This window comes from Arvicola amphibius, chromosome 5 (assembly GCF_903992535.2).
Source record: "Arvicola amphibius chromosome 5, mArvAmp1.2, whole genome shotgun sequence".
NCBI classification, from domain to species: Eukaryota; Metazoa; Chordata; class Mammalia; order Rodentia; family Cricetidae; genus Arvicola; species Arvicola amphibius.
Genome location: NC_052051.1, coordinates 101,511,586 through 101,539,337, shown reverse-complemented (window position 1 = coordinate 101,539,337; position 27,752 = coordinate 101,511,586). Strand labels below are relative to the sequence as shown.

The 27,752-nt window shown below is 45.7% G+C and overlaps 1 protein-coding gene across 2 annotated transcripts in view; it reads right to left on the bottom strand.

The window, feature by feature from the left end:
* Positions 1-27,752, bottom strand: part of Mapre2 (microtubule associated protein RP/EB family member 2) — a 139,074-nt gene that overhangs the window by 76,949 nt on the left and 34,373 nt on the right. Inside the window, exon 1 of one of the 2 annotated variants that reach the window (XM_038331657.1) lies at positions 10,298-10,525. The exons of the other annotated variant lie outside the window; for it this stretch is intronic. Coding sequence (XP_038187585.1) covers positions 10,298-10,416 — 119 coding nt within the window. The 5' untranslated portion in view covers positions 10,417-10,525. Of the gene's footprint in view, positions 1-10,297; positions 10,526-27,752 lie in introns of those variants that run through there. 2 annotated transcript variants of the gene reach the window in all.

Below are 27,752 nucleotides of genomic sequence, written 5' to 3'. Positions count from 1 at the left end.
ATTTAAGGTGTGTACCACCACCGTCTGGCTTAGAAAATACTTTTAATGACCCTTTTGTATTATGGCTTTTAAAAATGGGCTAGAGTTGGACCTGTCACTAAAGAATGTATTCAGTCAATATGCACACGGAAAGATTCTCAACTGTAATTTGCAATCTTAACAAGACACCTCTGTACACCCACAAAGGATGTCAAACCTGAGGGAGGGACAGTCCACACTGGCCAGGGCTCTGATGAGGACGGTACAACCACTCTGAGGAACTGCTTTCAGGTGCTTCTAGTTAAACACCGGGGGCTGGGGGCTCAGCTGGTAAAGAGAGCACTAGCATTCTCAACACCCACATAGAGGGCCAGGCATGGAGGCATGGCACCCGAGAAGCAGAGACAGGTGGCTCCCTGGGACTCACTGTCAATCAGAACAGACTACTAGGTGAGTTTCATGCTATTGAGAAAGACTCGGTCGTTAAAAAAAAAACAAAAAAAACAAAAACGAGGTTCAGAAAGTACCCCAGGACACTTGAGGTTGTTCTTGGGCATACACTCTCCCTCCTCCACCCCACCCCCACAAACACACAGTTAAACACAATCATTCCCCCCCCCATAGGCATTAACCCCAGGGAAATGCAAACATGTCCCCACCAAGATTTGCACATGAATATTCAGATGTTTTATTCTTAACCACCCCAGACTGAAAATGCTAATGTTCAGCAGCTGGTGAGCGGATAAACAAAATATGGTTTGCCATATGATGGAATACTACTCAGCAGTAAAGAGGAAAGAACTGTACCACCGTGGATACAGCCATTGTGGATAGATCTCAAACTCCTGACACTGAGTCAAAACAGCCAGATGCTGAGCCTGCATCCCATCTGATCTCACTCCACACAAACCGTTGTGACAGAGAGTGTCTCAGAGGTTCCCAGGGCTGTGGGGAGAGGAAATACGGGCTGTAAAGGGCACAAGGAACTTGGGGGCAGTGATAGAAATGTTCAGGACCAACCCTACCCAAACCCACTGAGCTACACACTTAAAATAGATTCAGTTTATTGTTTCTGAATGAATTCTTAATGAAGTCAATGGGATTTTTAAAGAACACCTGCCATGAGTCATGAATTGTGCCAGGTATTTAGGACACAAAGATCACAATTATAAAGGCAGATAGAAAGTCACAGATGCTAACTAGTAGCTAGCTTTCTGCACTGGACTTTCTGCCCAGGCAACAGTGCATGCTCCTCATGTTCCTGGCTCATTCAGTCCACATAACAGCCCCATGGGGTTGGCACTGTTACCTCCCTAGGTACAGTAGGGAAATGACGCTCGAGGAGGCAGAGAGCATCTGCCCTGTCATACGGTCTGGACTGAGGCTGAGGCAGAGAACATATGTCTTATGCCAGAGCCAAGCAGCTCTCTGGCTGGGCACTCTGAACACCCACCAGACCCTAATACATGGTAGGAAGGAGGTGCCAGATCTGGACAGAAAATGTGAAGGAACAGAGGAAGCAAAAGTAGCCAGTGCTGCTCATGGGGACATCTTAAAGCCACTGTTGTGTGCCTTCCAGAAATCCCAGGAAGAGAGAATCAATTCCCTAAACACCACGTACTTGCAGAGTTAACATGAGTTTCAGGCCCCAGTAAGAGAGCTGGAGGAGGCCTTTTAATCCCGACTGCCTGGGGCCACAGCCAGCTTAGGTTCACTTGGTGCTTATACCACTTGCTACTGGAGAATTGCTGGAGGAGCAAATCTAGTCGGCCTGGAGTGAATGAAAAGCAGAGGGGAGGAAAGCCGGACACACTCTCCCCAGAAACCCTCGCTCTTCTCCACACTTTGCACACATCTGCCTGAGAAGCCGGCCCTCCTGGGACCCCTGTTTCTGCTTCCTCTTTTTCTAGCAGACTCTGTCTGGTTACAAGCCCCAGAATCTGTTTACTTCAAGGCTATAGCACGGTGAAGTTATTGCATGCGAAGCTGTCCTTTGTTCCTTCTTAACTGGCAGTGTCCCTCGGGTGCTCTCAGACTTCATCCAGCCTGCTGGGCGAGGAGGCTGCCTGTGCAGGAAGGCATGCTCCTTGTGGATGGCTGGCTGCCCGGCCAGCATCACGGGACCTGCGGGTTACTTTAAGGGCAGATACTGATATTCCTTCTCTCTCTCTCTCTCTCTCTCTCTCTCTCTCTCTCTCTCTCTCTCTCTCTCTCTCTCTCTCTCTCTCTGTGTATGTGTGTGTATATGTGTGTCTCTGTCTCTCCCTGTCTGTCTCTGTCTGTCTGTCTGTCTGTCTCTCTCTCTCTCTCTCTCTCTCGTGTGTGTGTAACTGTCCTAAAGTGGGAGGTTAGGTGGGTGAGAGGCCAGAGGACTGTGGTCAGAGTGACTGAAAACCGGCATTTCCTTGTCTTCGTGCAATGTTAGGACCGCACACAGCACCTGACAAACAGCAGGTGCTCAATAGACAGGAAGAAAAGGAAACTGTAAAGAGGGTACTGAAAAACAATCCTCATCGAGGACGACTGTCAGTTAGGCGAAGATTCACTGAGCATACTAAGCAGGCTGGACACCCCCCCCCCCCCAAACCAGCACAGTGTGCACTGGAGAAAGCCGAACAAAGTGAAGACGATGGTGGCTCCCTGAGTGTGAGCCTCAAGGCGGATGGCAGGGGACCGCTGTGCATCTGTGACTTGAGGGGCTCTAATGTAAGAACCGTGCTTACACAGCTGGTGTGATGGCTCAGTTGGGGAAGCACTTGCTGCCCAAACCTGGTAACCTAAGTTCAATCCCTGGAACCCGTGTAAAGGTGGAAGGAGTGGATAGACTATACAAAATTGCCCTCTGACTTCCACAAGTGTGCATGTACACACACACACACACACACACACAGCACACACAGATGTACACACGCATGCACACACGTATGCACTAAATGCATCATAATAACAAATAAAATTTTAGCTGAGCAGTGGTGGTGCATGCCTTTAATTCCAGAATTTGGGAGGCTGAGGTAGGCAGATCTCTGGGTTCAAGGTCAGCCTTGTCTACAGAGGGAGTTCCAGAACAGCCAAGACTACACAGAGAAACCCTGTCTAGAAAATTCAAAATGAAACCAACCAAACAAATGAACAAAACATTTAAAGTAGTACTTGTAGCTGGTCCTGAATGGAACATGCTTGTAACTCCAGTACTTGGGAAACTGAGGGACAAGGAATTCAAGACCAGCCTTGGATATATGGCAAATTTCAGGCCAGCCTGGGCTACATAAGACCTTGCTTGAAAATGGGGGAGAGGGAGAGGCAAAGAGATAGTTCATGGCGTAAAGTAGGGTGTGGCAGCACGTGCCTATACTTTCAGTACTGAGGACAAGGAGACTCTTCCCTGGGGCTTGCTTGCCAGGTCTGGTTGAATCTGGTGAGCCAATGTTAGCCATACCCAACATAAAACAAACACATGGGTCTTCTCTGGGGTGTCTCTCCATTTTGAGCCCCTCCACCAGGACTCTCTCCTTGTTGCTGCCTAGGCTTCTGGCTTCTCGCTTTCAGCGAGGCGCTGGCATTATTTACCCTCGTATTCTAAGAGCCCTCATGAGCAAACTGGCAACAGAAGGAAGTTTGTTTGCTGAAGGGAAAATTTGGGTTTAAATATTAACATAATGGCAACTGTAAAATTCGATGATGACAACTTAAAATAGTTCACTATTTCCAGACTGAAAAAGGCTTGAGCACTCTAGAATGACCGGATGAGAGTGGTAAGAAATGCAGCAGCGGAGGAGAAGCCCATTTCAGAGGAGCCACTAAGACAGAGCAGAGAAACCCATTTCAGCAGAGCCGCTTGATTGTGACTCCTGCGGCACTAAGTGAAAACTCTGTCGTCATCACGGAGGGCTCCTAAGAAAAGGATGCTGCTGTTCCTACCAGAGTGAGCAGCGGACATAAGAGAGCCTCCCAGAGATGCCAATGCCTCTGCCACCTCTGACGAGTTACCTCTCAGGGCTTTGCCCGGGCAGGCTGGCACTAAATAAAGAACAAGGAATTAATGTCTTCAAAGTGAGGTGTTACAGACGTTTAAGGCGCTCTAGGGAGATGCACTGTCATCTGGGCTCAGGTAACAGCAAGCACTGACTGGAACCCTCAAGGTCAATTCTGTGCATAATTTTTTTTTAAAGTTACTCTGTTGCCCAGGCTAGTCTCGAATTCAAGATCCCTAGTGCCAAGATTACAGGGAACACTTCCACACATGGCCTCCCGTGCACAATTAAAATTTAGATTTCCACAAGTTCTATCCTATAGAATGTTGCAGATGCCAGTGACTTAAGAAACAAGTGTTGGCACCGGAAATGCAGACTTTTGCCCATGTGCACATATGTGCAGCTACATGTTCATATGCATGTGCACACATGCATACAAATTACTCTCCTTCTTAAATCCCTCGCCTGCATTCTTTTCTATCCCAAAGTCAAGACCAGAATCAGATCTTTGTGGCATAGTCTCCTGCTAGAGGCAGACACATGAGGAACACTGATTTGAACCCTGTTTTCTTAACTAGCTAAGCAGTGAGGGGCACTGACACTAAAAGCTGCCACCAACCCTTCCTCCTTCAGAAGGAAGAAACGACTTTTTAAGGACATCTGTCTTGGTTCAAGTGAGCAAAATCCTAATTAAAATGGGGTGATTAGATGAAAAATAAATAGTGTCCTTTTTTGGGTAATTTATCGAGAAATTATTTTGCGCAGGTCTATAAAAGTCTGCTCAGCCAAACTGATTGTTTTCATTAAAGTAAACAGTCTATCTTTGGGGATGCAAGTAACAAAAATTTTGATTCACTAGACAAAAGTTGCATAATATGTACTTATTTATTGCATATGTAATTGGGGGTTTCCACTTGGGAAGAATTTTCTCAAAATAGTAATAAATATGAAGGGCCAAAGATACTAAGATAAGCAATCAGACTCTTAAGATGAGTGGGGCAGGAAGCTCAGAGACCACAGTGTGTGTGTGTGTGTGTGTGTGTGTATGTGCGTGTGCGCATGCAGTGCTGTAAGAGACAGGCATCTAAACAGTGCATACGATACGGCTGGATATAATATTACCAGGTCAGGATCGGTATTACATAATCACATAGCTAAAAGATAGCCCGAAACCACCGCCTCCTTTTTCCATGTTGAGACAGGGCCTCACAGAGGGTAGGCCAGCCTTTAACTCCTGATCCTCCTATTTTCTATAGTTTGAGTGCTGGGATTACAGGCATGTACCACCACATCCAGCTTTTAAGTATTCTAACATAATTCATCATGTAAAATGTTATTCAGAAAGGAAGTGGATGCAAATCTATTTGTCCTTGAAAGTGAAGTGAGCACAATTTAAGACATGCTCAGATGAGCCATGGTAAACTTTCAGGTCACTTCTGGGACCTCAGTCAGGATGAGGACTCTGGGATCAGCCTGAGTAGCTGCCTGGGCTACACCTATCTCCCTGCATCCCTCACACTGATGGACCAGGTACTCTGTTCGAGCTTCTGAGGATCGAGACAGTACGAGGACTCTACACTAGCCCCTGAATCAGACTGCTGGCTAGGAAGGCGACCCCAGGGTCTGCCCCTTCGTGAGGTAAGCTACGCTCACTGCTTCTCCACCAGGAAATTCGCATCTCCCTTGTCCTGATCGCTGCTGAGTATGTCTTGAGTTTTCTCATGGCAAATTGAGGACATTTTTCCTTACTTTGAGTCACTGTAGGCTCAGGAAATGCTAACCACTACTCGTAGCTAACTGAGCAAGATACCTACAACAAAGAAATCTGGATGAGACAGAGGGATGAGCTGTTCCAACCTGTGACTTTGCTAGCACTTGAGATCTTGAAGAGGCATCCAGCATGGACGACAACCAGAGAAGACAATCAAACATTTATGGAACTTTCCCATCCAAATGGAATGTTTACATCACCCAGTAATTGCCTCGCCTCTCCTGGAATCTGAGAGATTATCTGTTTCACCTACACATGGTCCCTAAGAACAGAAAAGATGATGCATCCGAAAAGCGAACCCGAATCTAGAGGGCGAGCTCTTATGGCTGCTCTGTTGACTTCCTGCACCACAAATGGACACCACAGAGTAGGCCAGCTTCCCCCGGAAGTCACAAGCATCCACACCCCTTCCATAGAGGCTCTGAGGAAGACCCCCAAAAGAAGTCTCAAAGTTGAGTGCCTAGCGCAGCATTAAGTAACCTCCTGGGTTTTATGAGCCCTAAGTCAAATACTAAAGACAAAATCAGTATTTGTAAACCGCTCCTCTGACGCTAATCCGCAGGCAGAAAATGGAGACAGGTGAGGGTAGACCTCTGGTATGTTTAACTGTTGTCTTGTGGGGTATCATCTGAAATCTACACCCTGTAATAGCTTCTACCAATTGGAACATACGTCACAATCCTATATTTTCTAGATCTGTACACAGGATATTTTTTTATGTTCCTAAACAACAGTGACTTAACAAAACAAAACAGGCTGGATGTTCTAGGTGAGTATTTGAGGCTTATTATCTCACTTTTGCTTTTCTTTACAGTTCACTTCCTGGGGCCAAGTAATTCTTTTCTTAAAGTATTCAGACACACGAGTTGCATGCTGGAATACCAATTCTAAGATAGTCCTCTCTATATGCTCACTCTCAAAGGCCTGGAGTATGCAAACAAAGATGCTGTGGGCAGAAGGCCAGCTAATAAATCTCATTTCTGACCAGCATCTGCGTAGAACAGAGCTGTAGGGAGTAGCCTCTCCAGGGAGGTCCAGGCCACGACTCATTCGCTCTTTGAATTAAAGATTGTCACCTTGGATGGCCCTCACCACATTTATTTTTTAAGCAGCTCTTAAAATATCTGGATTCCTAACTGCAGTGGGGAGGCTGGGGCTGGAGGCGCTCTGTTGTGCAGTGGGTGTAGAAAAGTGTGCAGACGGCTTTACTGGGTCATTTTGATACCTGACTGCTTCCAGTGCAATTTTTAACACAGACGTGATTTTTTAAAGAGAATCCTGCTTTCTAAATTAAAGTGCACAGGGCTTTCGATCATGATTTGTTACCTATTCAACTTCAGGCTGTAAAAAAATGGACCCTGTTTGCATGCATTGATATCTGCTTTATGATGTCTAGACTAGGACCCCCCCCCCCACACACACACCTTGTGTACTTAGCCCCAGGGACCGGCTCAGCAGGTAAAGGTGTTATTTAGCCTCCAAGCCCAGTGGCCTGAGTTTGATCTCCAGAAGTCAGAAGTCACATGGTGAAGGAGAGAACACACTCGAGCAAATTTCATCTGTGGTATGTGTACCCACCCACCCTAAATAAATAACAGCAAAAGAAACTAAACAAAAGCAGAGTGAGGGCTTGCACATTAGCAGTCCTTGAGGGACGCCATTGTCCTTCCTAGGGGGTCCCTGCCTTCTCTTGCCTGCAATGCCGGCAAGGTGAGGTATACTCCAGTCTAAGTTCCCCAAAGTGTTCCTCTTTGGAAACAAAGCTTGTTCCCTGTTTACAGACCCGCATGTATGCTCTTAGGCCTTCCATCTCTTTAAGAGTAGAATTAAATGGACTTAAGAGATGGCTCAGAAGTTAAGAGCACTGGCTGCTCTTACAGAGGACCTGGATTCATTTCCCTGAGACTACATGGTAGCTCATAACTGCCTCTACCATCAGTTCCAGAAAATAAGACGCCCTCCTCTGGCCTTGGAGGGCACTATATGAACGTGGTCCATAGATATACAGGCAAAATAGACATAAAGTGAAAAAAACAAAAACAGAAAGACTAGGACTACATAACCTTCATGGTAAGAAGCCATGGCAGGAAATAAGGCCTGTGAGAGAGGCTGCTGCAGTCGACCTGGGAATCAGTGAAACAGCCAGGATCAGATCTGCTTCTAGTGTTGCCAGGGCCCTCAGTACACTCAGGCTCTCTCAGGCACTCACCGAAAACTTCCAGGCATATCTCACTGTTGAAAGCTACCTTGCCTACAGCCAAGGTCAAACTTCGACTCAGTTAAATCTCTGTTGTGGCTTTCAAATCGCCTTCCAAGTTTCCTCAGCAACCAGCTACATTATTCCGGTCTTAGGATTGCCAAAGTAAGGACAGAATGCTTCCTGGATAGAAAAAATGTGTCACGTTTTTCCCCTTCTCTTAGGTCTCTCCAAGAAAATATGCAGTAGTTATATTGTATTGCTCATTTGCTTTGGAAGAAAACAGACCAAGGGAGACACCCAGTGTGTCTGTGTCCTGCACATCACACAGCACAAACGGAGCTGTGCCGGCAGCTTTCTTCACCGAGCCGACCACATCTCTCGCGACATTGCCCAGTAATCCTAGTCTACAAAATATGAACACAGGGTTTCCAGAGAAGTCACCGGTGTAGTCTGATCTTTACCAAAAATTTAGGTTTTTCTTTGTTTTAACTGGATATAATTTAAGGTGCTACCATAAAAACATCAAAAAGCAAAGCAGAAATCATTTAAAAATTAGAAGGAATAACTTGGATTAAAAACACAAATACAATTTCATCACTATCTTTTCCCCCCAACAAGAAGGGTCCATTTGACCTTTTTGGCAAATGGTTTTTCATTACCACTTCGAGTTGGTTCACATGAGTAATAAAACCCAACTAGGCAACTTCCTCTGGCCCACGTGGTAAAATGTGTACTCCATCCTAGGAGCAGCAGCTACTGACATAGCAGGGATTAAGATGCTCAGGAAATAAGGGCTTCAAATATATTGCCTACAAGAACAGTTCAAATAAGTGAGCTTTCAAACAACTTGATTTTGTTTATTTTTAAATTCTCTTTTTAGGTTCACCCAGAGGAGAAAGGTGAAAAAAGAGAGGGACCTTCCAACTGCAGGATCCCCAAAAGGCAAGTTCCAGAAGTTGAGGACTAACTGTGGCTTACAATTCGAGAGTAACAAGCACTTGAAATCCGTGAGGTGCCGTGCCAATTCTAGTCATTGGAACCATAAGATGTGAGACTGGGTGATCTCAGGGGGGCAGCCAAAATTAACTTCAAGTATTTATGTAACTGCCAGAGATGTAATAGGGCAGAGGGTTGCTTTTACCTCCCTCCTTTTGAGACAACAAATGGTATCTCTACTCAATAACGAAAGAAGTGGGGAGTTTGGGAGTCTCCTTTATGATGTGCACATAGAATCTGAACACAGAATATTCTGCCCATAATATTATTTGAGAATTCAGATGGCAGGCTTACTTTAAAAAGTAGTTATTTCCTGTTGCTCACTGGCTCAGAGGCTGCATCCTGCAGGTACGTGTGCTCCACTTTAAAGCAAAAGCATCGCTGGTGGTTATGAAGGTTACATTTAAAAATAACCACCTCAGTACAAAAGAACTTCAGAGGAAATACAATCTGAGCTATCCGTCTCCCTGTACGTCTGGCCTTGAGCTGCCTAAGATCAAGCTACATTCTGCATCACATTGTTATCCTTATTAAACAATGCAAACAATTTTAATGAGCTTATCTATGGGAACATATTGCCAGATATGTTAATGCAAAAATGATGCCAACCACACAGGCAACTCATTAATCAAAGGGCTCACAATACAATGACCAATAGCATTCCCATCCTCAAATCAGACCTCAGCAAAAATATAAGGAATCACCTTTCTAGTGTAAATAAGAAGGAAGGGCTCCTCCACCCATGCAGAGGCCATAAAACTCTTCAGAAAATGCGTGGCGGCGCTGGGTTTTGGTGGGTTTTCTTTTTGTCGTTGTGGTTTTTTTGTTTTTGTTTTTCCTTTTTTTTAAAAAAACCCTAGGTCTGAAACAGTCTAGGCTCTTTCTAATCAGCCTAGGCTTCCATGGAGAGATTTTGGTGAATGTCTGACACTGTGACCTCTGCTGTCAATCCTTGCACCAATCAGCGTGCAGAATTCTTACAAAGCTCCATCAATCTGGCGGTTTAACATCACACACTGCAGCTTCATCTAGAGGATTCCATCTTTTCCTGCATGCTCCCCAGGTTAAGCGCAAGCGCGCTCCTCACCATCCTCCCTTTCTCGCCATTCTCCCGTTTGTTTGCTCCTTTAGTGCCCGCCACCTAATGGTTCCTTTAAATGCTAAAAGGGAAGGAGGAGAGGAAGTGCAGAGCCTGTGTCCCTTCGGGGATGCGGGAAGATGGCATGCAGGGAAGAGATGGAGGGAGACCTCTTGCAGGCAACAAACCTATTCACCCGCGGGAGCCTCCATGCTCACCCCACCGACACAGGACCCTGCAACCAAGCAATCCCGGCCTCCGCGTTACGTAACGGGACGGACCGCAGCCACCCGTGCCAGTACCTGTAGGACCGCTCCCCGCGCACTGTGTGCTTCCGGAAAGGAATGATGGTCCCGTTATCCTGGATGATGTCGTTGTTGTTCTCGCCATTTGGGGACAAGGTTTGGGTCGGCCCAGGCATTGGCGCTCTCCCGACAGAGGGAACACACGCGGAGGCTGGCTGGGGCGAAGGGCTGTGTCTCCCCGCTGCTTGCTGCTCACTCTGCAGCCGCGCTCTGCTCCAGCTCCGCGCCCGGCCCCGCCCTCCCAAGGCCACGCCCTCGAAGGCCACGCCCTCTCACGTCAGGGCGCCTGCAGCAGCGGCAGCGACTGGTCACGTGCCCAGTGTCGCCATAGCAACCCGCTAACTCGTAGACTTTCCTAGGTTCACGCAGAGCGGGCTCAGCGTGAGCGCCCGGGGCTGCAGGCTACAGAGCAAGGGGCTGCCCGGCATCTGGCATGGACCCGCCCTGAGCCCGAGTGAGAACCGGCTCTTCCTTTAGCTGCTTCCTCTCAGACCAAGCTGCCCCTGCAGCTGTACACACAAAAGGATTCATGCCCAGGCCTGGGGTAGCTCCAAGGCCCAGGACAGGAAACGTGGTCAGGTTGCAGGACAAACCCACAAAGACCTGGAGGCTAGCTTCTAGGGAAGGTGGGGGACTAAAAGGGTTAAGCTTTCCCCTCGTTCTCTATTCTCCAAAGCAGCCACCTCCTGCTTAAAAGAAGCAGAAAAATAAAACCTGTATGGAAACTACATCTTCTGAGACCGTACCATGAGGACAACCGTTACAAATTAAATGACTCTGTACAAAATAATTTCCCAATTGTGATTTTTTTTAAAAAAAATCACAATTTTTGTAATCACCAGTTTATATCACTGTTAGAGAAACCTTTTTTCCTTTATAAAAGCAGGCTTGTGTTAGGACTAGGCTGATCTTGAGCTTATGAACCTTGTTCAAATGACCAAATTCTAGGATTATCTATGCCCCAAGGCTCAGCTGTCCTCTAATTCTTTACCCTGCCCTTTGATTCTCTGTCCTTTATTGATTTGTGGATTAAACAAGTGACCACCTCATTTAACATTTGGAAGCTTGACGCTCAGGCTGTTTTAGCAGTGCAAATGTTAGGAACCATTATCCCCAATTTAAAAATGAGCGAGCTAGAAAAAGATCACACCGGAAGTGATGAAGCAGACTAGCAAATGACACATTTTTTTTAACCAGTGTGACCACCCACTAGTGACCTGTGATGTTATGAACCTAGGTAAGAAGTATTTCAGTACGTGTCCAAACTATTATGAAGAGATGAATGAGTACAGAATCGCAAGTACCGGGCAAAACCTGGGGTTTCCATAATAAACAGCCCCCACCGAGGACCAGCGCCGTCACTTCCTGAGTGAAGAGGGTCTGGATTCTCTACTCAATTAGAAGCTCTCTCTGGACATCCGTAGAGTGGAAGAAGAAAATTTGGGGGTGTAAAAGGCCCCACATGAGTGAGGATAAAGGGTAAAGTTCTAAGTTACGGCATCCTCCACCATTGGCCACTATGTGGCCTATCATCGTCCCCATTTTGTGATACGGATATTAATAACAAAAATTCTGTCATTCCTGAAAATTCAACAGCATGTGTCCCCAGTTATAAGTTATTTCGGTGTCAACCTTCTGGGATTGGAATCAAATGTTCCACAGCACAGATGGTAATGATAATCTCGAGCAAGCTCCTCCTCATTTCCTTTCTATTTTATACTCGACTTTTGGCCAGTGATTTTAATAATTTTATTTTTCTGCTTATTCAGTTAGTTCCACAGGACAAAAACTGGTTCCTTCCTCTGAATCCATCTTATGATAGTTGTTTTTCTCATCCAATCAGGATCCAATTCTGACATAAGACTTACTAAGGAGCACGAAGAGATGTTTAAGGACAAGAAGCACACCGGGTCTTGTTCACATCCAACAGTCAGCTAAAGGGATCTGGGACTGTGGCCGTTATGAGGCAATTCGACGCACACTTCCTCTTGCTGTTTCTGTTACTTGACCCACTTGCTAATTTCTCCACTGACCTCTTTCCTCTCGCAGAAGCTTTCCCTTTCCGGTAGTCAGTCTGAACTTTAAAGATACCGCCCACGGATCAAATGCACTGTTTTCTCACGTGCCCTCTCAATGGGGGTTCTTTCATGGAGCTCACTTTGGCATGATGGTGAGGACTAATTTGGTCAAAATTTGAATCTCCAGTCCATCGCTTTAAACTCGTTTCTACCAACAGTTTTGCTGAGTAAACATCCCTGCCTATCCACCCTTGTCCGGTTGTTCAAGAAGGAGGGAGCAATGGCCAAAAATGTAGTCGGTAGGCTGAAGAGGGAGGGATAGTGGACTCTCAAGCTCTTGTAAATCTTCCTCTATGACTGCTCTGAGCCATGCTACTATAAAGGGACCCGGAGAGTTCCTGAGAGCAGCCATTACCCTCTGAGATGCAGGGGTAACAGGGGTAATAATTTGAAAACATTAAACAGATGCCTTTCGTTCCTCTTACATAAATCAGGTTACCTGGCAGCTAGTCTCCAGTTTAGCCTTGGGGGAAAGAGGAAGGCAAATCCCACTTTGGGGAGAGGATGATTCAATATCGGAAAATGCAGAAAAGGTGAAACAAGGTAGAGAAAGCCCATCCTTTCAAGGCCCAATTGAATGAATGTAGGAATGAAGGTTCAATCAATCAATCAATCAATCAATCAAAAGGCAACTAGTTTCCCCGTCTGCCTCCTAGAAGAGACATCAAATAGGCTGAAAGTACAGCCAAAATGTAGGGGACTTCCTTTGGTCTCACTTCACACTGAGAAATCTAGGAAATGGCTATAGTTGAAGGAACGTCTCATTAATCCTATTCATTCCCAAGAGAGATGCAGCCTGTCCCATTGAAGACCTCCTTGCTTGACAAGGTCCAGCCCTGCACCCCAGTGAAGAATGCTTACAAGCTATGGCTCCATCACAGTGAGGACCCCTTTCCTAACAAGGTGTGGCCTGCCACAGTGTCAGCACACTTCAGGAAGCTCAGGTTATGATAGTAGTGATGGCAAGGGTGTTATCACAGCAGACGCTGAGGGACACTACAAGTTCACAGGAACTCAAATAGGAGAGATAGCTTGCTGTGAGAAAAGGGACACAGTGTCAGAGCCAAGTGTGTAGGAGCTGCTAAAGAGTTCACCATAGGGGCTGGAGAGAAGGCTCAGCAGTTAAGAGCACCGACTGTTCTTCCACAGGACCCGAGTTCAATTCCCGGCACCCACAAGGTAGTTCACAACTGTCTGTCCCTACTCCAGTTCCAGGGAATCTGACACCTTCACACCAATGCACATAAAATGAGGGAGAGAGGGAGAGAGGGAGAGAGGGAGAGAGGGAGAGAGGGAGAGAGGGAGAGAGGAGGAGGGAGGGAGGGAGGGGGAGAGGGAGGGAGAGAGAGAGTTCAGCATAAAACACCAACAGAATGCCTGTGGATGGCACCAGACCAGAAGGAGACATGGCAAATTCAAGGACTAGCATGGGACCAGCAGTCCCGCCCCACCCACCTTCTGGCTTTCTATAAGACCTTCACATCCATTCAGTCCCCAGACCACAGGGAAAGGGGGTAGGCACTTAGAAATTGGTTCTTTATCCAAGAGATGGAGCTCAAAGATCCCTAATCTGGAAGATGCTGTAATACGGGGGCTGGCAAGCTTCAAACTTTCTGGTTCCCTAATCCCCAATAGGCTAAGGGAGGTCACAAGGATGATAGGAACTGTCTATATATACCTAACTGTGGATTACAGTTTTGTTGTGTACCCAGAGGGTTACCAAAAGCTGTGTGCAGACTACAGTCCTATGGCTCCAGGTGCCCACGGTGTGGGGGGGGCACTCCTCTTACCAAGCAGGTATTAAAGTTGGGGATTAGGCTCAGGCAGCTGTGGGGGCTAGGCTTGGTTTACATACATACACTGCTATGTAATTTTGACAACTTGTTTCATATCTTTACGATCTTGTTCCCTGATCTATAAAGCAGTGTAATGATACTGGCTTCACAGTGTCACTGTGGGGTTAGATTATGGACTGCACTGAAAACCCCTGACCTTGAAACTGGCAAAATACTCAGGCTCTGACCTCTAGACACTTCCAGGGCTGAGAGTGATGAGCAGGTACAATACAGTTACAGTACAAGGGCTAAGATCAGCACCAAACTCACAGCAGGACTGGGAAGGAGGGTCTGGGTTCTCTGGGCGGCTGTCCATCACCTGCGGTAACAACAGAAACCTTTTCTGATCACTTCCCCGGCAACACCTGGCAGGCGGGAGGCACTAAACGAATGCAATCATTCATTTGTTCAATGAGTGTTTCAGGGGAAGAACAGTTTGTTAGCTATTGGATGGATACCAGAATTCCTGCCCATCAGCCGAGGTGCTTATCCTGGAGGCAGTGTTGTCATTAGAATGAGGAATGGCGTGGGGAGGAAGGATGGGGGTGAAAGGCTTTTGACAGAGGCAGGAAAGGGTGTGCTCCCTGCAGGACACTGCAGGCTGCTCTGTGCGAAGTTGAAAGCCCAAGTGCACAGTAGCAGAGGCCAGCAGGAAGAGGCTCTAAAGGCTGGTGGTGGCTGAAATCTGAAGTGATCTGCAAGCAGGAAGTACAGAGAGGGCGACTGACGATGACGTTTGCGTACCGAATGATGGTGATGGTATGGAAGAAGAGTAAACCCAGCTCCCAAACCTATAACAAACAAAACCAAGACACTGAAGATTTAAACCAACAGATCAAAGGACTTTAGAAGCAAGCACACATTTGAAAATTCAAATAAATGTTAGGGTTTGGTAGATAACAGGCCAGGTGATGGGAGTGGGTTGAGGGTAGGAGGTAGTGAAGGAAACAGAAACATCTCACACAGGTCCCAAGCATGTGGCCTTGTGACTAAGCAGATAATAATATCAATTAGCAAGCTTAGGAACGCAGATTAAACTGTCGTTTTGGAAGAAAGTTTCTCAAAGTGTGTTTTAGTCACAGAGAAAAACCCACAGGAGGACGTGCTGTCAGTGGGTGAGTCCTTCAGCATTTGTTGAATGTGTGTGTCTCAATCTTATCTGTGTTTGATGTGGATACACACTAATTTGCAGATAATTGTCTCCAAAGTGACGCTGCAGCCGCTCTCACTCACACAGCAAGATAAGACCCTTTGGAATTTTTTAAAAGCTGAGCGATAAAGAGAGAAAAGTAGGAAAGGAAGGCGTTTGCCTAGGGCTACACATCCCAGGAAAGAGGGCTTAAACTTCACGTGGAGGAGAGGTCTCTAGGGCCAAAGGTCGCAGAAAGTTTGCATAAGATAAGAACCAAGAGAGAAGCAGTTACTCCATTTGGGAAGTTGTTCTCAAGATATTTTTAAAGGGTAGATCTCAGACCAGACCCATCAATGTTAGTTGAAGAAAAGAAAGGCGTCTTTCAAGGAGGAGGGAAAGCTGAAATTCTTCCTGAAGACATGAGCTTGGCAATGAACCCAATATCAAAGGGAAGGAAAAGGTGTTATGTACATAGACTCAGGAGCTAAAGGGGCTTGGTAAGCATTTGCCTTAAAGTGCTCCTCCTTGAAATCTTGGAAGGGACTAATGCACACACAGCTTATATATGCTGCACACAGCTGGATTGCTACCCCTCCCAAACTCTGGAGAAGTCAGTGTCTGTTTGGTTGGAAGCTTCACCTCTGCCCCTGGCATCCTTATATCCAAAGGGTCTGGAATGTTTGGGTGGAAGTTCCACCCCAAGCCCCCACCCCTGGGAGTTGCCTCAATCCAGACTCCACCTCTGAGAAAGCCCGCCAAATGATGACCCCTCCCCAGAGAGGCTCAAAACCACTCCCACAAAGTATTTAAACTGCCTTCTGAGAACAAACACGTGGTTTTCTGGTCTTCCTTCCCAGCTTCTCTCTGGGGGCCTGGAAGCATTAGTATCCATTAAACCTGGGCTTTTTCTAATTTGGTTTGAGTTGGTCTGATTTAGATTATTGCATCGGCTGACAGGTTTATCAGGGCACAAAAACTTTCCAGTGTCCACTCCCCCAAAAGCTAAAACAAACAAATACTCGAGGTATTTGAAATGTATGTTGGGCAAGCAGGGTTTCTCAGGCAGACCCGAAGGCCAGAGAGTCAGAGGCAGGATAATAGCCAAAGGGAGAAAAAGACCATCATCAGACTTCATCCACCAGACCCACACAAAGATGACCGGATAGGACACCAAGCTAGTTCTCTCAGGACAGGAACATCAACAATCGCATATCGGCAGAAGCTATTCTCTCTCTCCTCTTCTCTTCTCTCTCTGCATTGCGTTGGATATGAGAACTAGCAAAATAAATAAATATATAAATACATAAAAATAAAAAAAAAATCCAAAATATAACATAACCTGCCGGATGAACCAGGACTAGCTAGGAACCCGATTCCATCCTGGAAGCGCCTTCTCATCATCAAGCCTTTTCCAGGTTTCCCATGTTTGTGGATGCTGATCTTCAGCACCATCAGAGGCCTTCACAGGTGTGGCACCACCTCTGAATACAGACAGGAGATTCCACTTGGCAGTTGCCTCTGCTGCCCTTTGACAGGCCATTTCTCACATGTGCGTGCTCTTTTCCAAATGGGAAATGGAAGGTTCTGGTTACCGGTGACTTACAATACGCTACACACCCCACATTACATCAGTGAGTAAGTACATGGTCTGAGGGCCAGTGGCACTGTGTCTGAAATCACATTAGTGATATAGAAGAGAATTTGGGTTTGATTGGTGTTTCCTACGGGCTTGGTAAGAATTTCGTGATACAAGCATGCCTCCTGGCTTTTGATAACACAATTTATTTAATCAAAGTTGATAAATGTTCTTTCCCAGATTCAGAAAGACCTCTTCAGAACCAACCTACATGAGTTTGTTCCTCCAGAACTGGCATTTTGTTTGGTTTGGTTTGAGGCAAATTCTCACTATGTAGCTCTGGCTATCCTGGAACTCACTATATAGTTTAGACTGGCCTCGAACTTACAGAGATCTGCCTACCTCTGTCTCACAAGTGCTGGAGTACTAGCCTTTTTGAAAGACCCAAACAAATGACTAACCTCTTTCTCAGACCAAACTCAAGTTCTCTGGAAGAACAGCAGGCTCTCCTAACTGTAATCTCTCCAGCCCCTAGTACCAACTTTTGAGATCATTGGTCTTTGCATGTAGGTTATGAGCCATGCCAATAGCTTAGTGGATTTATCCAGAAGGCAGGGTTTTGCACGTCTTCTTCCAGTGTGCCAGCAAAATAGCAAGATTTGCATGATGTTAAAATATAGATTATTCATTCCATCATATAAGATGGTAAGAGTTCTGTGTTGAGTTTTCTCTAACTTACTTTTTCTTAAATTTTCAAAAGGTTTAGTTTTTTTTGGAGTAACTTACAGACCACGATGGGGATGCAGTTTTCAAACATTTGCAGAACATTACAATTTTTGCAGTCATTCAATCAAATCTACAATGTCAAGTTCCAGTCCATTAAATAAAATGTGTTTTTGAACTATAGCATCTGGTTAAATCTCAGAGCGTTAAACACATTCTCTAGAGAAATACAGAGTAATAAACATAGTGAAAAATTTATTATCACATGAATACAGAAACCAAGCAACCATGCTTGCAGAAACCAAGGAAAGCCCACTGTGATACCAGTGTTTGTCTTAGGGCTTAACCTCTCTTTGGTGAGTACTTACTGAGGACTTACTATGTGCCTGGCTAACTTAGGCATTGGGGAAACAAATACACAGACAAAAATCCCTTGCCTTCATGAGCTTGCACCGACGTGTAGGGATGTGCATTGGGTGGGGGTAAACAGAGATTGGAAGCAGTGTGTCAGATGGTGGTGAATGCTACAGGAAAATATAAAGCTGGGAGAAAGGATGGAACGATCTTAAATGGGCTGGTCGGGGCCGCCATTGCTGCAATGATGATACTGATCCCGTGACTTGGAAGTAAGGGAGAGCGGTGTAGACCACAGTAAGTGCAAAGGCCCTGAGGTGGGAGAGTACCATAAGGAACAGGAGGAGAATCAGGTGCCTTTGTGGCAGAGGGAGTGTGTGCGTGCACGTGTGGTGCAGAGAGCAGGGAGACAGCTGTTGGAAATGAGGTCAGAAAAATCACAGAGAGGCCACAATGTGCAGGGCTTTGAAAATTCATTGTAAAAGTCTTTGGCTTAAAGCCAACGTTAGAGACCATTCATATGTAGTAGCGTTAGCAGTGTGGGCACACATGTGGAATGCTCCCTAATTATAGCAAGAACGGCACCTAATATTTCAGTGCCTTTTATGGGCCAAATGTTATGCTTTACAATGTGTCAGTATTTTCATCCTCAAAGAAATGCCAAAGAAACGGGCTATTTGAAGTCCCATTTGTCAAGGAGGTAACTAGCTAGATGACTTCGCGAGATCAGCAGCCAGGATGTGGCAGAGCTGGGCATGAGCAAGCCTGTCATACGTCAGAGAGTCAGAGAGTCTTCCTTGGCTTGCTCAGCTCACCTTTCGCTGGGGTCTGGTTAACCTGAGAGGAAGAATGCGGAATCCAGGTCAGTGAGGGGGAGGGGCGAGCTGCAGAAGGTCCCAGGAATGTTGGAAGCAAGGAATGTCAAGTGAGGTCCGACTCAGAGGCGAAGAGCCCTGAAGTCAGAGGCTAAGCAGGAGACCAATGTTCCAGGGGATGAGGGATTGGAAGAAATGAGGACAGAAACAAGCTATGGCTAAGAGAAAAAAAAGCTAGAGGGTAGGGGAAGAAACACTAGGATTCTGGGTTACCAGTGTCTATGATTGAGAGAGAGAAAGAACGATTTTTCTACCCTGATTTCTTGTGATTAATGATTTTATTTCCATGTGAGCCTCAGCAGCAATGTCTGTCTCTTAGATGCCTTCTTGAAAGCAGAGGAGACCACAGGCACTTTTTGGTATTCGTATTCAAAGTTTAAATCTGTTTTCGTTTTTACTACGCCAAGATGTTATAATTCACCAGTCCAGCTCTAGACATGGCTATTTGAATATGTTCACTAAAATGTGCCTGTGTCTGAATTTATGAAATTCCTTTATTTCCTCCTCCCGCTTATTTCCATGCTAAAATAGGAACATATCTTCATGGAGTTACTAGATAGGATGTCTTAAAAAGCGGTAGGAGCATGCAGGGCTCAGTCTAATAGGGAGAGAAATGAAGAGGTTCTAAGTATCACTAACAAATCAATAACCTTCCAGAAGATTCTAAGGCTTTCAAGAGAAGATTTCCTCAGGGGTTCTCAAATGTCAGCCAACCTATTGAGCTTTATTTGTTAAATCTGATCCTGCAAAGTTGAAACCGAGAGAGAAGAGACTCCTTGATGCAATCACAAAGCCCGGAGGAGTGGGGAAACTGCGATATCAGGTACCAGTCCGTAGACTTTCAGAACCACTCAAAGCCTAGGGCAAGAGAGCCGGGATGCTAGGAGGGAAGGGCTTTGTGAGCCTGGGGCCCCTCTGTCAAGCCTGGTGTGTAGCATCTCAGAAGAGTTGTGTCTCTGGGACGCCTCCCCTACAGTGTGTCAAGGCCACAAGAGGCAGGCGGCTGGAAGCACAAGTAATGGGAGAGGAATCCCCCAATTCCTGACCTCATCCAAATAAAATCCATGAGAAGAAAATTAAAGCATCTTACTTCATTATGGAAAAAAAAAAGGAATGCAACTGGAAATTATGAAGTAAGACTAAATTTCTACCAGAAATGTTTTAATTACTGTTCATAGCTTGTTTCATCAAAGATGGCTTTAATTAGATCTTGGAGTACCCAGTGTCTTCACATTTTCTGCTGTTTTTGTTTTTGTTTGTTTGTTTGGGTTTTTTTTTTTTTTCTGAGATAGGCTTTCTCTGTAGCTTTGGAGCTTATCCTGGAACTTGCTCTGTAGACCAGGCTGACCTTGAACTCACAGAAATCCACTCTGCCTCCTGAGGGCTGGGATTAAAGGCGTGTGCCACCACCACCCAGCCTGTCTTCATGTTTTCAATCTGTATTGACCCAGCAGCAGCTACAGAACACAAACATAAATTGTAAGCATTGATGTGAGGGTCTACTCATAGAGGGGAGCACACAAAAACAGTGGGCCACCTTCAAGAAACTTCCATGTCACACTTTTATCTAAATAAATCAGACCCGGAATTCGGAAGGAATCTCAATCTTTTAATTAAAAAAGAATTGCTTTCTTTTACTCCATGTGCGCAAGTGTTTGGTCTGTATGTATATCTGTGCCTGAGGAGGTCGAAGAGGGAGCCAGATTCCCTAGAGCTGGGGTTACAGATGGTTGTGAGCTGTCACATGGGCGCTAGGAACAGAGCCCAGGTCCTCTGGAAGAGCAGCCAGTGATCTTAACCCAGGTCCTCTTCTCTCCAGCCCAGAATCCCACTTTCACCCAGTCTTAACCACTTATAGGGAGACACAATGAATCATCAGTCAGCTGACACACCTAGACTCAATTCTCAGGATTAAGTGTAACTCAGCCGTCTTCTCAATGCCCTCCAGGCCACATTCCAGCCTGCTCTGAGCCCTCCCATCAGTGTTCAAGGAATCATCACCAATAAGAAATGGGCCTGTATGCAGAGAATATTACTGTTCCACCCTTCTGTGGAATTAAATAGTTCTTTGAACCTGATTGGAGAGGCTTTCTCTTTGGGCTGTCAGTCCCCAAATGATGACACAGAGACTTATTAATTGTTACGAATGCCCAGTCTTAGATTAAGCTTGTTTGTGGCTAGTTTTTTTTTTAAACATAAATTAACCAGTTTCTTTTCATCTATGTTTTGCCTTGGGGTTCTTTTTTTATTTTTCCTTTCTTTCATTCTGAATATCCTACTTTCCTGCTTCTTCAGTGTCTGTCTGGTGGCTGGCTAGCCCCAGGTATATCTCCCTTTCTCTCTTGTTCTCCCTCTCCCTCTCCCTCTCCCTCTCCCTCTCCCTCTCCCTCTCCCTCTCCCTCTCCCTCTCTCTCTCTCTCTCTCTCTCTCTCTCTCTCTCTCTCTCTCTCTCTGTGTGTGTGTTTGTGTATGTATGTGGGGGTCTCTCTCTCTGTATATTTATGGGGCCTCTCTCTCTCTCTCTCTCTCTCTCTATCTCTCTCTCTCTCTCTCTTGTTCTTTTTTTTAGATTCCTCTTCTACTTATTCTCTCTGCCTGCCAGTTTCACCTATCATTCTACTGCCTAGCTATCGGCCATTTAGCTTCTAGGTAGACCAATCAGGTGCCTTAGGCAGGCAAAGGAACACATCTTTATATCATTAAACAAATGTAGCATAAACAACTGCAACACATCTTTGCTTAGCTAAAGTGATATTCCACAACATCTGGTGGTTTAGCAGAGCTTGGCTATGAGGGTGGGTTCAGTGATAGAACTATGGCCCAAGATGTACAGAGCTGCATGCAATGTGTGTGTGTGTGTGTGTGTGTGTGTGTGTGTTATTCCTTATTAGAGACAGCACTATAGAATTAAGAAAATAGCATAAATGATATATCTCTCATATTTCTGATAGAAAAAATAGCAAAGTAGAGAAAATTCATGGTTAGATTTCAGATTTACATTTGAGTCTGAGTGCCGGTACTTGCAAGTTATACAACCCTGGCCAAACTATTTAACTGCTCTTAGCTTTAGCATTTTCATTCATAAAGCAAGATTTCTAGTGAGGCAACATATTGACATGTTAGCTTTGGTTCTACTTTGTCCCCTGTGGTCATAATTATCTTTTTTTGCCACTCATCCCCTCAAAAAAAGTAGACTTTTTCTCATCTTGAATCTGGAAGGATCTTACAGAGTTTTATAGATATAATTCCAGCCTCTTCCTACTTTAGAGCAAGACCTGGTGGCAGCTTTGGCTTCAGTGCCTCAGCAGTCCTTTTTGTTCCCCAAGAAGCCCGCTTCCCTGGGGACCACCATGCTGTGTGCAGAGACCCTGAAGATGAGACTCCAAGAAGAAATGGAAGAAAGAAGGGGGAGAAACTGCACAGAGTGCCACGGATCCAGAGTTGTGACTGAAGAAGAAACCTGTCACCAAGGCCAACCTACAGGGACACATGCCTAGCTGTGCCCTTAAGATCTGATTTAGGAACCATGAGAATAACAAAATGCTTATTTCAAACTAGCCAGTTTTGAGGTGTTCTCTTATGCCACACTACCCCATTGGTTCTGCTATACTTCTGCCGGGTTAGGACAGCCAGCATTTTGTTGTTGCCCTAAGTCTTGACATTGACTGGGCTTAGTTGGGAGATTGTCACAGTCCCTCACACAGCTGTAGCCAAGGGATAGCTGACTTCTGAAGTCAGCTAAGGTTTTCTCAGTCTTGTGACTGGTGAGGAGTGATGTCTTTTTGTTAGGAATTTAGTTGTAGCTATGGTTAGAACACCTAGACAGGGCTTTCTACAAGGCGTGGACTCCCTCATAGCACAGAAACTAGGGAACAGGCAGAAGGGCATTCTAGAAATCACAGCCCATCATTTCCACACACCTAGTCCAGGCAGCCGGAAAGGTCCCCTTGGATCGAAGAGGAACATCCTAGATACCTACAACAGGATGCAACCCTAGCGGCCATCTTTGGAAAGGGCATTCTGCTAAACCACGCACACTCTGATTTGCCTTCTCCTTTCCTATGCCCAGAGCATAGGCCTTTTAAAGCAGAAATATCAAAGAAAAAAATCCACACTCGAGACTGAGTCCTGAGTCTGATGTATAAGCTCAAACCAGACAGAATAACCCGCAGAAGAAAACCTTGTCAGCCTCAAGAGTCTAACTTTTCAAGTATGCCAAGCTTGAAATCCCTGGCATAGTCAGATCTGAAGGCTGCCAGTGTGAGCCACAGGGCTCGGTGACTGGCTGGAGACTAAGTGTGGTCTGTGTCATCAAGAGAGAGCCCTGCTCTGCCTCTCCTCCTCTCCAGCCACACCTCACGGCTTCAGAGTCTAAGGTCAGAGAGAAACTTTTCTGCTTACGTCTGGATGCCAAAGCCCCGGGAGGTTGTTGAGTCACCTTAGCATGGGGCCCAGGTTCAGGTGAAGGGCTGCAGGCCACACCAAGTTTCTGCAGTGCTGCTAAATACCATGGCAGCAGGGACAGGAAAAAGTCAGCAGAAGACAGGCCCTGTTGGCCGTGTGCGATGGCCAGGGAAGGGACCTGCCACAGCAGCAAGTGGATCGAGGCTCCCTCTGGCTTTCCAGAGGCACGTAGTGAAAACACGGGCCTGGGTTACCACATCTGTATTTCTAACTACCATTTCCCATTTCTAAAGACAGAGAAGCATGAGTTAGCTCAGCAACACTGACTTCTACAGCATTTGGCAAGGATTCTTCTCCCCTTGGCATTTCCAGACCTTCTGAGCTGGACTTATAACCAGTGCTCAGTTTTGATCCTTCGGGCTATATCCTGTCCCCAGTCTTGTGTTGTATCCCAGCCCCCCTTTGCCCCTGATTTCATCACTGTAGCTCTTCCTTTATCTGACCTTGGGCATCCCTTCCTCCTCTCCCACACCTTACAGGCTACCCTGCACCCCTCTCCTGCAGCTTGTGAGTCCTTCTGGAGAGTTGCTTCCTTTCTTCTGGCTGAATCTACACATCACCTCTGTGTCTCTTCCCTCCTGTTTAAGAAATCTCCCGTAGTCTCCTGTCACTTCAAGATAAACGTTCCAAGTCTTACCTTAGTCCTTTTGGCCCTAAGCAACCTACCTTAGAATTTACTCCTCCTGCCCAACTACATAGGATTAAGAGAGACATATTTGGTGGCCTTTGGATGGAAGGCATTAGATCTACTTCCAGGTATCAGCACTAGCGAAGGCTCTTCTATTTGAATCTTTCATGAGTGCTTGGGTAGAAATTGTTCTTCATTTTCCTACTAGGCCCTGTCAGCTGAGTATCATTTGGAAAGAACTTTAGTTCCTCCATTAGGAAGCAAGGGAGATGACAGCAAATTAGTCAAATGAATTGCAGCGATGTAAGTGTGTGTTGGCGCACGCCTTTAATACCAACACGTAGGAGACCGAGGCAGGCGGATCTCTGTGACTTTATGGCCAGTCTGGTCTACAGAGAGTTCCAGGACAGCCAGGGCTGTTACACAGCAAATTTCTGTCTTGAAAAAAAAAAAAAAAAACAACAAAGCAATGATGTACACGTCACAGTACAGCAGTGATTTTTCCTGAGGGAGGACGAGAGAGCCTGGACTGTTCGGCCACCACAGCCTCATCTTTACAATGATGTAACCAGATTACGTCATTGAAGGCAGGCGCACAAGGTCTTCAGCAGCCCGAAACAGCTTAAAAAGTCATAGGAACCATTGGTTGGGAGACATAAGGACTCAGAACGTTGCTATTTCCTCTGATGACTAGACCACTTACGTTCCACAGAGAGTAAATGCTGAGGCTAGCTGGCAAGTTAAACAAAACGAAAACACAAAACAACCGGTTTCTTTGGCTGATCCCTTTGGACAGAACCAGCGGAATTCAGCAGCCTGCATGCAAGGTGCTCAGCTCTGGCTAAGCAAGCTGCTGCAAAGTAGGCTCCTCCCACGCTAACATCACTTGAAATCCATTTCCTGACGTCTGGACATGGTGCTGTAGAGTGCAGCCAACTGACTTCACAGTGGTTATGAAACAGTTGTGGGTTTGGGCTTAAGGCATGCCCTGTACTAATGCAAAGGACCCATCCCGACTAAGAGAAGAAACACAGCTTTGTGAGCAAAACCAAGGTGAGAAGCTGAGTGTGTCTAAACAGATAGAAAGGCAATTTCCTGTGTCCCTGAAGACCTGCCACTTTTCCTTTGATTTTTCCTTTCTCTCTTTACAAGCAAAGAAACCATGTATTTCCATCCTTTAATTTTATCCCGTCGTCATTTATAACATGAAAAACAGACCTAACAAAGTGCCAAGTAAGAATCAGTCATGGCACAGGTGGAAGCACACCCCTCTAATCTCAGGGAAAGTAGAGGAAGAGGGCTGTCAGAAGTTCCATGCTGGCCTGTGTTACAGGGAGGCAGGGTACTGTCCCAACTCACAAGCCAAATCAATGAAAGCTATATGACTGTGTGCCAGACACTGCCAACCTGAGGTTCTGAAGCTTACTTCCTTGAAGATTTTGGCTAAACATGATGCTTTATCTGAGCATGGTAGTGTCTTTGTAACTGGTGTGCACCATGATACACAGCCTCATTATTTTTCAGTAATTGCCTTAATTTTAATACTATGTACTAGCTATAATTGTTGTAGATGATAATAAAATAGTCCCACCCTAGCTCAGAATGAAGTATAATAAAGATTTCTTTATTTAGGGGTAAACTCACAGTATCTTAAAGGCTATCGGCTGAAGGAGTTCCCACAGCATGTAACTACTAACGTGGTTCAGTGTGGCATTCCCACACCTGTACACAGTAGTGTGACCAAATCAAACCCAGGGGAAGAGCTAAAGAAGGTGGAGCCAAGACCATACTTAAATGGAACTTCTCTGGTTTTATCATTACTTTGATCTAAGACAGGATCTCACTGCAGATCAGGTCGGTTTCAGACTTGTAGGGCTCAGCCTGCTGCTGTACCCCGAGCCACCACACCTGATGAGACTGAAGCCAGTTTGGCTGGGCGTCTTAGGGTTTCTGTTGTTCTGAGAGTGAAGAGACACCACGACCACAGCAACTCTTCTTTTTTTGGCGGGGGGGGGGGGGGGGGGGGGCGCGGGGGGGAGGGGCGGCGGTGGTTCGAGACTGAGGTTTCTCTGTGTTGCCCTGATTGTCCTAAAACTTGCTTTGTAGACCAGGCTAACCTCAAACTCACAGAGATCTGCTTGCCTCTGCCTCCTGAGTGCTGGGATTAAATGTGTGCGCCACTTTGTTTTGTTTTTCTACCGTGGCAACTCTTAAAAGGAAAACATTTAATTGAGGGTGGCTCGCTTACACCTTCAGAGGTTCAGTCCCATTATCATCACGGAGGGGAGCATGGCAACATGCAGGCAGCCATGGTGCTGGAGAAGGAACTGAGAGTCCTATGTCTTGTAGACAACAGGAAGTCAATTGAGACACTGGATGGTATCCTGAGCATAGGAAACCTTAAAGCCCATCCCCACAGTGACACACTTCCTCCAACAAGGCCACACCTACTCCAACAAAGCCACAATTCTTAATAGTGCCACTCCCTATGAGATTATGGGGGCCAATTACATTGAAACTACCCCACTAGGGAGGGCACTTGCATTTTGTTTGATAATTTACCCCATGCCCTAAAATACAAACTTTAAAATAGTCTGGTGTCTGAGACTCTATACAATTAGATCCAACCCTAGCTTCTCCTTCTTGCTCAATCCTGCGTTATTTCCCTGCTTTCCCAACCCTTTGGATGACTTATGCCTAGATTGTCATTTCTCCTTATTACCTGCTACTTTACAAAGGCAGCCAGGGCTCAAAGACTGTAATAAAATAACCCTGGTTCTCTACAGTTAAAAGCATGGTGAAACAGCTTCCAGGCATATGATCTCAATCTTTGTGCTAGCAAACGCCTGTTTCCTGACCACAATTCTCTTCTCTCCCTTTATGGTAGTGTAATCCAAAATAACTTTTCTTAAATAGATTTGAAATTTAAAAATAATGCTTTAAATTTTGATATCTTAATACACAATGAAAATGTCAACATTTGTGGTCATTCATTTAAATAAATGAGTGTCATGAAATCCAGTAACTTTTATTTTACTATTGGGGACTGTGTTGCCCTAAGCAGGAACCCAAAGCAATTGGACAGATTCTTTCCAAGACACCATTAGCGATGTCTGTGGCTTCTTGCTGGAAGTAATAATGCCATTACACAATATTGTGAGCTCTCAATTTGTATTTTATGGAAACTAAGGCAAGGTTTTCTCTAGACCAAGTGTGGATGAAGAACAAGGATGTTAATAGTCTAGTCTACTTTATAAACCAAAGAAATGAATGTTACATGGGCCTGAGACATATCACTCCCCAGGAGGAAAACTAACAACAAAGACACCAGAATCCCCTGAGATCAATGCTAGCAAGCACATACAGAATCATAACAGAGTAATAAGCCAGCACTCACAGCAGGGGATCAGAATCCAGCAGGCAGATAGGAAGTCCTGGCAACCTAGAATCAAGTCTTTCCAGGAGGCACTCAAGGCTCTCTTTAACCTGCTGGTCTGCGACTCTTGTGAGGTACTGTCTTAGCACGAAGGCACAGCTAATGCCAGGGCACAGACAAACGTGTGAATGTGCTCACTTGAAGCCGAGTGATATCTGAGGTTAGGGATGCTGACAGCCCGTGTCATCTTAGTACAAGCAGCAGGCAATGTGATGCTGAGCCTGTACAGACACTACAGCACTCAGAAACACATACCAAGTGCCTGATGTCTGCAGAGTCATTAGGATGTATCATTTGTGGCTATGGAGAACATTACATTTGCAAAGTATAAGGCATGTGAAGAGTTTTTAA